Source organism: Caretta caretta, chromosome 21 (genome assembly GCF_965140235.1).
Source record: "Caretta caretta isolate rCarCar2 chromosome 21, rCarCar1.hap1, whole genome shotgun sequence".
Lineage (NCBI taxonomy): Eukaryota > Metazoa > Chordata > Testudines > Cheloniidae > Caretta > Caretta caretta.
In genome coordinates, this window is record NC_134226.1 from 6,869,043 (window position 1) to 6,881,181 (window position 12,139).

The following is a 12,139-nucleotide window of genomic DNA, read 5'->3' on the forward strand; positions in this document are numbered from 1 at the left end:
TTTTCAGTTCCACCTGAAGGAGTAAAGTCACACTAACTAAAAACTGTTCTTCTGGAGGACACCTACGCGTAATGATTTATTTTGTATTTAATCTAACACCTCCATTCTGTTTCCTCTCTTTGGTGAGGGCTAGTGTGTGCTCACCTTACATAATGTATGGCCATAAACTAGTTTTACAAAAGTACTACCTCCTAAGGGAGCTTTCTGGGAAGAGATTTTGCATTGTTAAGTATGGGGAAAACAGTAGGTGGGATACAAATTCTAAAGGGCACTGCAACTGGATTTATAGAAGGCACTGCAGTTTGGAATTCCAAAGTGAATTGTGCATACTGAACAGAATAAATAAGGACTTAAGTCAAATTGCTCTAGATAACAATTGAAATTGTTTCATTGGAGAACCCATCCTAATCTCAGCCTCAGGGTTGTCTGGCTGGAAGGGGTTTGGTTCAAATTGTTCAGGTCCTGTAACAGTTACACTTAGAGCCTAGTGAGAATATAGTAATCACTTTTAATTAACATTGCTTTATATACACACACACACATGTACATCCATCCACATACAATCACACTAAAGACTTTCTCTTCAAACTTTCCTAAAGTATCTCCAGAAAGCTAGCAACAGATCATTCTTGGGGTATACAGTACCTCGAGAGTTTCTCTCATGGAAGGCACCTTTTGTAGAGGTTATTGCACAGATTAAATGGGTGGAGGTGGAGCCTAGATGCATCTGCTTAAGGTTTCAGATAGAAGCAAGACTACAAACCTCCCCAAAACACTGCTACTTGAACCAGTCACTTTTGCAGTTTACCAGTGACTTAAGCAAAAGTCACTTTTTCCTCTGCTATATAACTAATTTAAATACTTTGTATGCTAGAGCCCATTGATTATGGCTCTGCTGCAATGAACATATCTGATACTGTGTAATATAGATTGATCCTGTTATCAAAGTGCACCTGGTGTTTTCTGCTAATATTGTGATTTCCCGTTTGGGAGCATATTTGAAGCCTGGATACTCTTCCAGATCTGGTTGCTGGAAAACTAATTCTGAACCACTCTTGCAGTGCAGCCTTACGCAGAGGATTGTTCTGTATTAATTAAAAGCTAGAACTGGTGCTGTAGGTTGTCAGGACCATGGCTACAAAGGGGTCCTGTGCTTACACACCAATAGAGAAACCTATTGGTTATAAAGAAAAGGAGTACTTGTGGCACCTTAGAGACTAACCAATTTATTTGAGCATAAATAAAATAGTCTCTAAGGTGCCACAAGTACTCCTTTTCTTTTTGCGAATACAGACTAACACGGCTGTTCCTCTGAAACCTATTGGTTATAGTAACTCTAAACCAGGTGATGATACGCAAAATAGGACACATGAAACAGTAAGACTTACAACTTCCAGCCTTTCCTCTGAAGAGAAGCTTGCTTACAAGAGGAATTTTTCTCCACCAAGCTGCCATAAATTGCAGATTTCCAGGATTCTGCAGTTTGACCTTCTTAGTGGAATAACAGACATGAGCAACTTCTGCTGGCTGTACTTAGCCTCCCAAGGTGACTTGGGATGTTTGGTTGGTTCTGACTTATTCAAATTTAACATTTTTGATTGCAGAAAACTCAGGTAATTTACCACGTCATTAGTGTGAAATCATCCTTCCTAGTAATGCTTGATGATGATTTGTGTTTATTGCAAATACATAACTTATTGTCCAGGGTTATACTTTCATTTTAGCGCTGATAAAGTCTAGGGTCGCCCATCATTGCTGGCTTGTCAGGTGAGGAGGCATCCACTGCTGCAAAATAAGATTAGTTCACCTGTCAGTATAACACTATGTGCAGAATCAATGAGCATTCATTCTAACATGTTTGAACATAAAATGAGGCGGCCCTCTGCTCTATTGGATACCTAGTTGCAGTATTCCAGAGTAACAGCCGTGTTAGTCTAGTTGTTACTGCTAGTTGCAGTAGTTCTTGAAGTTATTGGTGCAGAGGCAGTTTCCTCTGCCTTAGAGAGGTTTAATTTTGGGAGTCATCCCTAGTACCAATCAATAAAAAGTAAGGGGGACTGTCGGATGGTTTACACAGCACAAGTTCAATCTATTCCTAGCATTGGGACTGCCTGACTTATCTTGGGCAAGTCATAACTTTGCAGGACCTCTAGTCACTTGCTTTCAAAATGGGTTTACTTCATAGGGGTGTCAGGAGGCTTAATTCCTTTCTGGGGAACAGTGATGTTGGTGCAAAGGGTGCTGTAACAGCCCACTGTATCAGAGACAACACAGGAAATGTTCCATCTCTCACCTGGATAGAATTTATCAATGCTGTCTTTAGCTTCCAAAGAAAGCAGCTGCCCATCTAGAGTTTGCAACTAAGACATTTCATAGATTCCAAGGCCAGAATGGGTCACTGATAATCTAGTCTGACCTGTATAACCAAGGCTATAGAATTTCCCCAAAATAATTCCTAGAGCAGAGCTTTAAACAAGAAATCCAATTGTGATTGGTCCGTGATGGAAAATCCACCATAATCTTTGTTAAATTGTTCCAAAGATGAATTGCTCACTGTTAAAAATGTACACCTTATTTCCAGTCTGAATTTGTCTAGCTTTAGCTTCCAGCCATTTGATCATGTTATATCTTCCTCTCCTCCGTTGAAGAGCCCATTATTAAATATTTGTTCCCACTGTAGATACTTAGACTTAATCAGGTGAGCACTTTGAATCTGTTTTTATAAGGCATGTTTTCTATTCCTTTAATCATTCTCATTGCTCTTCTCTGAACTCATTCCAATTGATCAATATCCTTTCTGAATTGTGGGGACCCAAACTGGACACAGTAGTCACTGAGTCCTAAATGCAGAGGTGAAATAATCTCTCTGCCTACTTGAGATTCCCATTCTTGCATCCCAGGATCAAATTAGTTCTTTTGGCCAAAGCTCAACACTGGGCGCTCGTGTTCTGTTGATTATCCACCACAACCTCCAGACCTTTTTCTGACTGACTGCTTCAACGGAATGCAGTCCCTTATCCTGCAAGTATCTACTACCTTCTTTGTTCCTACATGTATACATTTAAATTTAGCTGTATTAAAAGACATATTGTTTGCTTGCATCCAGTTCACCAAGTGCTCTGGATTGCTCTCTGTGAGCAACCTTTCCTCTTATTTATCACTCCCCAGTTTGTGTGTCATCTGCAAACTGATGGTGTGTTTTCTGACAGGTCACTGTTGATAATGTTAACTAGCATAGGGCCAAGAATCAATCCCTACAGTCCTCCATTGGGAACACCTGCTCTGTGACTATTGCCCCTTTACAGTTATGTTTTGAGACCTATCAGCTCACCCCATTTAATGGGTGCCATGTTTATTTTATATCATTCTAGTTTGATGCACAACATGTCATGTGGCACCAAGTCTAAGCATGTTACGTCAACACTATTACAAGCTCTGGCTTTGTGTCTTTCAGAGGGAAGGTTGCATTATTCGTGGGCTTAGCTAGGAAGCAGGCCAGAGAGACGGTACAGGTTGCAACTGTCAGGACTTGCTTCTACTAGTTATATAGCAGAGTGATTTGGTTTCTCAGCTATCATCCCACTCAATTTATGGTTCCTCCCTTACCCCTCAAAACCTGCTTGATGTCTTCCCATATCAGCAAAGTCAAACTTGTGTCTGCCAGGGTTTTGTGGGCAAGTCAGAGCAGGAAGAGGGAACAGGAAGCAGCAGGAAAATAAACATTTCCTTGCATTTTACTTGGAACGCTGCACACTGGCTGTATGTTAATGCACATGTCATTTTTCCTGTCATTCTAAAGCAGGCCTAACTGCTGGCATTTTCTTACCTGATGAGGGCTTGGGGTACATCCTGTGGAAAAACAAAAGGAAAGTGTAGAACATAAAGGCCAAACCTCCAAAGATCATCCCACAAACCAGGAAACTGTAGCTGCCCTGATCATGGATAATCTGCAATAAAGAAAAATAAGGGTCTTAAGTCCAGTGGGAGAGGTGCTTCATACCAGGGCAAGCCACAGGGAGCAGCAGGCTGTTTACATCACGCCTGGCAGAGGTCAGCAGTGTTCCTTTGTTTGAACATAGGGGAACCTTCAGCTCAGGAATCCATTTCCCCTGCTGGTCTGGCCAAGCCAATCTGTTGGCCTGCAAGGCAGGTGCCAAGGCCCATCTGTTTTCACAGGCTGTGTTGGCTCTCTAGACTCTCTTGCTATCCATCTGTACAGATGGCCTATTTTATGCACATGTATTATATGTGTATTATACAAATAAATCCTGCCATGAAATGGCCTAACCAAGACCTACCTGAACCAGATACAAGGTGAATTGATATTCTTGTTTTACCACCTGGCAGACTCTGCTTACTCCTCCATCCCCCCCCCAAAAAAAAAAAGTTATATAAACTCGTGGCAGAAAGAACAGTGGGGAATGGAGCTTTTGGAAGCCCTGGAACTGGGTAGATTTACATTTAGGGCATGTAGCGAAGCTTGACTCACCGCCATGGGGCCTCCTGCTGGTCATCTTGGAATTAGCTCTTTTCCAGCTTCAGAGCACCCTCTGCAGGCTGGTATCTCACCTGCCTCAGGCCCCCGTGTCCCTCCTGGTGCCCCTTTACCTCAGGGTTCTGCCCCCACAGTACCCCCACACACTGGGTCTCCCCTCCTAGGGGAATCCCCAACCCTCTAAACCCACCTTGCCTCAGTGGCTACTGCCAGTCATCATCTCTCCTTGCTCACCGGGGCAGACTACAGTCTGTAATAGCCACTCATCTTTGGCCAGGGGGTAGGACCTACTGCCTTTGCTTATTCCCAGGCTGTATCTCCGCAGCCCAGCACCTCTGTAGGCCTTCAAGACATGGCCTGCAACCTGGGGTTTTACCAGGCTGGAGTTTCCTTGCCCTATTCCCCAGCACTGCTCCAGTTCAGGTACCTTCCTCTCAGGCAGCTAGCCCCTTTCCCTCCAGGACCAGAGAGAGACTCTTCCAGTTTCTAGCCCACAGCCCTCTTATCAGGGCCAGTTGGGCCCTAATTGAGCTGGCCACAGCTGTGGCTGCTTCCCCAATCAGCCTAGCCTGCCTGCTTTTAACTCCTGTTTATTGGAGTGAGGCAGCTGCTCCACTACAGGGCATTACTGCTCTAAGGAACTTCACTCAATGAATATGTTGCTTCCACAGTTCTCCCAACTTGGACAACTGAATTTCTAACATAAGAGGTAATGCAAAACAACCCATAGCTGTAGCAGCATTGCTTGGTGATGGTAAGGTGTGGAGTGGAGCAGCTAGCCCATCCCACCATGACTCTACTGCTTTTTGGGCTAGATTTACCCTGGAAACCACAGTTCCACTGTAGGCATACTGCTGTAAGAGTGGGCACTTTTATAATTACACCTAGCACTCTTCAGCGCTTGATGGTAGCTGTCTCTTAGCAGCTCCCACTGATTGTATTGCCTGTTTTCTCTACAGAAGACTGCCCCCTCTTTCCTTGCAGAATGACTATGTAGCTTTCAGAACTGTCTGAGCATGATTGTATAAAACGGCCATGCACTAAGTGTTCATGTAAACCCTACTGCCGTGCAATACACGCCTCCTAGTGTGCTTTAATCCACTAAATCGGGTAGATTTAAAGAGCACTAGGGGACTTTTAGTGCATGGCAGCAGGCTGTTGTGAGGTACGTGTACGCCTCATCTTGTGTAGGCAAGCCTTAAGACTTCCATTCACTCAAATACAGATCTGTATGTGCTTGAATTAAAATTCTCGTCAATTCAGGGCATATCCTGGGTTTTTCCTTTTTTCTGCACTTACCGACCCCACGAGTAACTGTAGCACCATCTCTCCAATTGCAGCTCCAGTGACTAATACTGTCGTGGCACAGCCTGAAAACAAATGGTACAAGTTCTAGGAACTGCTGAAATGAATAGCTTCAGAGGGCCAAGAATGTCCCCAGGCTAGAGCTCTGTGAGGTGAGACCCACCGGTTCTACATTCATGAGCCTGCACAAATATGGCCCTTTTGCATTCTGATATTCTATCAAGGCTTGTCTATACCGCAGGTTACTGCCTGGCAACCTATTGTGCTGTAAGCCCTTTGCTTCCTTATGGACAGCAGAGGATATTAAAAAAATAATGGCTGCAGCCAGCCAGGGTACCAGTAAAAAGTTACCTGATCCTCCCACTCTCCACTGTGTGCAGAAGGACCTGTGCTCCCTGTTAGCCATTCATTCTCCATTTTCCCACATATCTACCCTACCACGTGGTGCATGGAGCCAGGAGCTGTGGATGGTTCCACGGGGTGCTAACTGGTAGTGGAAATCACCATCCTAATTTAGCTGGAGCTATTCCTGGGTAACCTGCAAACCATGATCTTAGGAAGGTGAAAAGGGGCTTGCTTGCTGCTGGTACTTTTTCTGCTCAGAATCTGACAGGGGGTAGGGATGCTCACCTTTGTATTGGAGGATGTCTTCCGTGTAGGCCAGCATGCTGGGGAAGGTGCTGCTGAGGAAGAGACCCAGGCACGCTGTGCCCACAAACAGGAAGACAACGCTGTAGGAGAAAATCAGGAGCAGGAGGAAAGTTGCAAGCACTCCAACCTGCAACAATACAAGCCCAGAGTCACTGTCAGGGAAGAAAATAATCGCTGAGGTAGCACTGGGCTCTAGCGGGCTTTTAAAAAGAATAGTTGAGGGCCTGGAAAAGAAGTAGATTTATCTGGTCTAAGCGAGCTAGCTTAACTGAGCTTTGTCTCTTGAACATTGAGTTACAGGCATAATCTGCACGTCACATAGGAATAACTATTCACTGACTGAGCTCACAGCTAGAAATCAGTCGATTCACCTTCAAATGCAGTATTCAATACCCTCACTAGAGGGACATAAGCCAGCTACTTTGGATTCTGGTCAAAAAACCAAGCAGAACCATCTGTCCCAAGTTCATTAGACAAAGAATTAAGATTACCCTCAAGCTCCCTCTGATTTTCTAGATGTTGCAATTTGGTGTTTCGAGTGAGCCTTAAATGCAGATTTTTGCGATTTCCCTCATTTGCACACAATTGTTCTTCAAGCCACAACTCTGTGCTGTTTTGCTGAATTGCTAGTGACCACCCAGCAGGGGGAGCTCTCACCACATTTTGTAATCCCAGCCAAAAATCAAGGCGCTGTTTTTTCCCCTTAATTCCTTCAGGATTAAGTGATAGGTGGTTTTAAAAATGTGTGCATGTATAAAAACACACAGAGCAACCTGGAATCTAAAAGCCATTCCTCTAAATTTAACTTAATATGAGAGTTAAGTCAAATTTTAATCCTAAATGACTGTCAAAACTGTGTACATACAATATTAATAATTGCAATTCTAGAACAAATTTTATTCAGTGATCACAGACAGTCAAAATAGGTACATAATTTTCTATCTGTGAGTATACTTGCGTAATGCAGATTTGGTTGCCATTGAAGTAAAAGGCAAAACTTCCAATAAATTCAACAGGACTAGAAGGAGCCCCCCAAATCAGTTCTAGTTAACAATAGAACCCAGGAGTCTGGATCCTTAGTCCTCAGATGTTCAGTCGTGCCAGATCAAACCAGGGAGTGGTCTACCTAGTCTGGTGACTAGTAAAACACTTCAGAGGAAATTGCAAGAATTGTCAGAACTATGGAAATAACCTGGCAGTAGGGGGAAGTTTCTCCCTAATTCAGGCTGTTAGTGACTGATTTATGTTCTGAAGCCCTCTGGGCTTCAGATATTCTTAATCTTAAAAAACGAAGTGACGTGGCTGTTCCTCTGTGGCCTGATTTTTTTTTTAAAGCAATTTGTGATTCGGTGCCTCAGTGTTTGGATGCCCAATTTAAAACACCTCAAAAGCACTTGGTTTTTAGAAAGCACTCCTCACTTTTGAAAAATTAGACCCATAAATATCCAGTCCCGTTTTCCCATGATTCTACCATGCTCTTAGCTTCACATGTATATTGTGGCAGTGAATTCCCCAGGTTAACTATACATTCTATAAAAGGTTTCCTTTTTTTCTCCCAATTTTAAATGAATTGCCTTACAGATTCATAATTATAGGGCCAGAAGGGACCACTATGATCATCTAGTCTGACTTTCTGTAAAACACAGGCCAGAGAACTTCCCTGAATTAATTCCTGATTAAACTAGAGCATATCTTTTAGAAAAACATCCAATCTTGATTTAAAAATTGCCAGGGGTGGAGAATCCACCACACATCTTGGTAAATTGTTTCTATTTAGCTCTTTTCCCCCTGGTTCTTATATTAGAAGGAAGGGTGATTAGGAGAGCCTGAATTTCTCTGCCTCGCCTCATCTCATCTCCTCTTCAACCACTCTAAATCTTCTCAATCCCTTGTCACATAACACTCTCTCCTGGCCTCTAATAATTTTTGTTACCTCTCGTCTAGTCCATCTTCCACCGCCTTTTTTGAGATGAGGTGACTACAGCTAACAGTATTCTAGGTAGAGGTGCACCACTGATTTACATAAAGGCATGATTACTTTAGCGTTTTCTATCCAATTCCTTACACATCCTCATATCATTTGCTTTTTGACTGTTACTGCATGCTGAGCATTTCACTGAGACAGGCAGAGCACCCCTCCAAGTGATTAGCAGTCATTAGAACCCAGCAAAGTAGATGGAGTAGTTAAAATTATTCCTTCCAATGGGCGTTAGTTTGCATTTGTGATCATGACATTGCCTAATTACTAGACAACAATACAGATTGGTTGGAGCACTCCGTTAAATTACTTATTTCTACAGAATGATTTCATTATAAGCCGAGGGGCACTGCAACCAGAATTATGGGCACAGTAGGCTGAATTGAAATATTTATGGACTTTGAGTCTTCTGTTGTCCTGTCAGAGGACGTAAGAGTAAGTAAAGTTGACGTCCACGTCACTCAACATTTCCACTGAGTTCTAGTCGGACAGATTATAGCCTATGAGAGAAATCAACAATGCAATAAAAGTTAAAAAATGTTTTCAGACTAAGTCCTTTGTCTTGCTTTGGGTTCTTTGTACTCGGTTAGCAGTGGTGTACATGGTGGTTTGTGCCGCCTTGCCTAAATTGGGGTGCAAATCACTGCTTGCATTGCTGAGGCATATCCACATAAGGGATATGTAGCTACATTGGTGCAAGAATACCCAGGGTAACCAAGCCTTTGAGCTAGCTCAGTCCGCTTCTGGGGAAGATTCTTTCCCCTCCAGATCAGAAGCGCTATGCAGAGGGTGACAGTACAGTTGGCCTTACCACATTTATGGTCACCATGGTTGCAGGTTTCATTCGGTAGGACACAGGGATGGAGACGAGCCTGCCTAGTGTGATGAACCCCCAGAATAAGCTCGGCAGGTAGCCAGCCACCTTGTGAACCACAGAGAGAGGTTCCTCCACTGCATAGCTGTATACGAACCCAGAGTACTCGCCCTGCAGGGAAAGCAAACAGCACTCTGCATTAATTTTACATCTCATAGCCCTAGCCCCCTGAAGAATACGGGCCTGCTCTAATATGTCCTCTGTGATGCTGTTTATCGTGTGTCCCCCATTGTGATAGGTGCTGTACAAACAGAACAAAGAGATGCTCTCTGCTTCAAAGAGCATACAATTCAAGTAAGAGTCCATGGAGGGCTTGCAGGACTGAACCCTAAGGGAAAAGGAAGGGAAACGTACTGCTTCTGAAAGTGGGGGATGCCATGCAAACCTCTAGAGAGCTGTATCCTGTCCTGAAACAATGCTGCTCCCCTGCAGGCCACCACAAACTCTTCCCTTTGTAAGCTTGCTAGTCTGGCTTTGAACCTCAGTCTCCAGACAGGATACTGCATGTATCCTCCTTTCCTTAACGTTACTGAGCCGCAGCAAATAGACACAGCACAGCAAGGAGATGTGTGCGTGCCATGGCAGCGCAGCTGGAATGCTTACCCAGGTTCAGAATATAAGGATAGTTAATTCATGTTAGAAATCTTGAGCCATGAATCATGCATCTGATTTACCAGATATTATCGCTTGTCTGCACATGGAAATGGGCACCTAAATGGTAGCTGTTGCTTCTCTCTCTCTCACACCCACCCACTCCCCACCTGCCCCCTTATAAGGATGGAGATGAACAGGGATCTGTTGTCTCTCATGTAAGTGCCCTAAGATAGGAGATATTCTGATGTGGGCTGCTCTTCATCTCTTGTTGAAACTGTTCCACTGTAGTAATGGGGCCACAGACAGCCTGAGAATCACTGTATCGTCCAGTGGTTTGGGTACTCACCACAGCTGGGGGAGAGTCTGACTCAAACCCCCAGCTGCTTGAGGAAAAAGGATTTGAATAACAGCCACCTACCTCTCAAGTAGCTGGCCCAACTGCTGGATTATAAGGTGTTCTGATGTGGGCCCCTACCCCTCTCAACCTTTCCTCGTGAAACTGTTCCACTTTAATGAACTATGAATTGGGCCAAAGCAAGATGTAAAGGTGAGGCGCCCGCAGTAGCTCAGAGTTGGGGTTTTTTGTGGGATGAAGACCCTGGTGAAGGGTAGGGATCTGAAGGGGGAAGCACCTTCAGCCTTTCCTGTTGAAGTGTTTCCTTGTTACTGAACTATAAATTGGGCCAAACAAAAATGAGACATCCTCACTAGCTCAGGGGTTAACCTTCTTTCTTGAGATGTTGATGCCCTGGTTTCAGTTCTTCTCTCTCTCTCTCACTCCTGTGGGGCAGGATTTGAAGAGGAAGCTCTCTTGTCCTTTCCTCGCGAATCTGGTTCCACTTTAATTAACTATGAATTGGGCCAAAGCAAGTACCCCCAAAGAGATGCCTTTTGTGGTGTAGTGGTTTGGGTACTCCCCTGGGCTAGCAAAGCCTCTAGTTCAATCCCTCCTTCTGCCTGGGGAGGGACGGACATTTGAGGTGGGAGCGCCCCCAACCTTTCCTCTTGAAGCTGGTTTCACTTTAATTAACTATGAATTACTCCAAAGCAAGCTCCTCTAAAGAGATGCCTTCTCTGGTATAGAGGTTTGGGCACTCCCCTAGGATGCTGAGGGCCCTGGTTCAATCCCTGCCACGGGGAAGGGGTTTACAACATGTATTGGCTGCCTCTGGGGCCTTTTACTTAAATATTTGTTGGGGGTGGGGGGGGCGCACCTTAAAAAAGCAAGTCACTCTTTTGTCCCCCGTGGCTAGGCTACCCGCCCAGGCTGTGGGAGACCCCAGGCCCAACCCCTCCTCTGCAAGGGGTTGTGCCAAGGCTCTCCCACCTCCCAGGAGACCACCCGCCTCCCGCCTCCCGCTTACACCTCCCAGCCCCACCCCCACCTGGCCCCCCAGCCACCGCCCCTCCCGCCTCCCAGGCCCACCCCCCACCCCTCCCGCCCTTGCCCCCACCCACCACTCTTGTGAAGTGAGTGATCTCTGTTCAGACCCCCTTCTGTTTCCAGAAAGACAAGGGCCTTCCGCAAGCGAAAGGGGACCTAAACAGGAACCTCCCACTTCTCTCCTGGGAGGTGGGATAGCCTTCTCCAAATCCTTTTAAATAGTCAGAGGAAGGATTTGAACCAGAATCCTCCACCTCCTAAGCAAGCAACTTAACCACTGGACTATAGAGTGACCCTAGACTGTTGCCTGGCCCAGTTCATAGTTAACTAAAGTAGAACAGTTTCAACAGAAAAGATACACACAGCTCAAATCCTAGCTCCTTCAGGACCAGGGACTTGAACCAGGCTCTCCAACACCATAGGTGCAGGCCCTGGCCACCAGGCTATACAAGGCTGCTTGCTAATGATATTTGCTTTGGACCATTTAAGAGTTAATTAAAGTAGAACAACTGCAATAGGAAAGAATATTGCTATGCCAAACCTTTCTCACACAGACAGGGATTGAACCAGGCTCTCCTGTACCCAATGTCCACACCCTAACCACCAGGCTACGTAGGACTTCTTGCAAATGAGGCTTGTTTTGGCCTAGTTAATTAAAGCGGAACAGTCTCAAGAGAAAAGAAGCTCCCTCTTTCAACCTGTTCTTAACAGACAGAGGAAGGAGGTGAAGCAGAGTCTCCTCCCTTGGCGATCAGCAGCCTAACCACCAGTCCTTAGAGCAATTCTGAGCCTTTTACTGGCCCAACTGGTAATGAATTAAAGTGGAAAAGCTTCAGCTGCAGTGTGGATGATAACACT

The 12,139-nt window shown here is 44.8% G+C and overlaps 1 protein-coding gene across 2 annotated transcripts in view; it reads right to left on the reverse strand.

The window, feature by feature from the left end:
- SLC60A1 (solute carrier family 60 member 1) overlaps nt 1-12,139 on the reverse strand; it is a 48,792-nt gene that overhangs the window by 11,164 nt on the left and 25,489 nt on the right. The window contains exons 6-10 of one of the 2 annotated variants that reach the window (XM_048826372.2): nt 9,241-9,414; nt 6,431-6,578; nt 5,795-5,865; nt 3,827-3,947; nt 489-1,785 (exon numbers count right to left, since the gene is read on the reverse strand). In XM_048826372.2, coding sequence (XP_048682329.1) covers nt 1,721-1,785; nt 3,827-3,947; nt 5,795-5,865; nt 6,431-6,578; nt 9,241-9,414 — 579 coding nt within the window. In that variant the 3' untranslated portion in view covers nt 489-1,720. Of the gene's footprint in view, nt 1-488; nt 1,786-3,826; nt 3,948-5,794; nt 5,866-6,430; nt 6,579-9,240; nt 9,415-12,139 lie in introns of those variants that run through there. The other variant, XM_048826373.2, reaches the window with a different exon arrangement.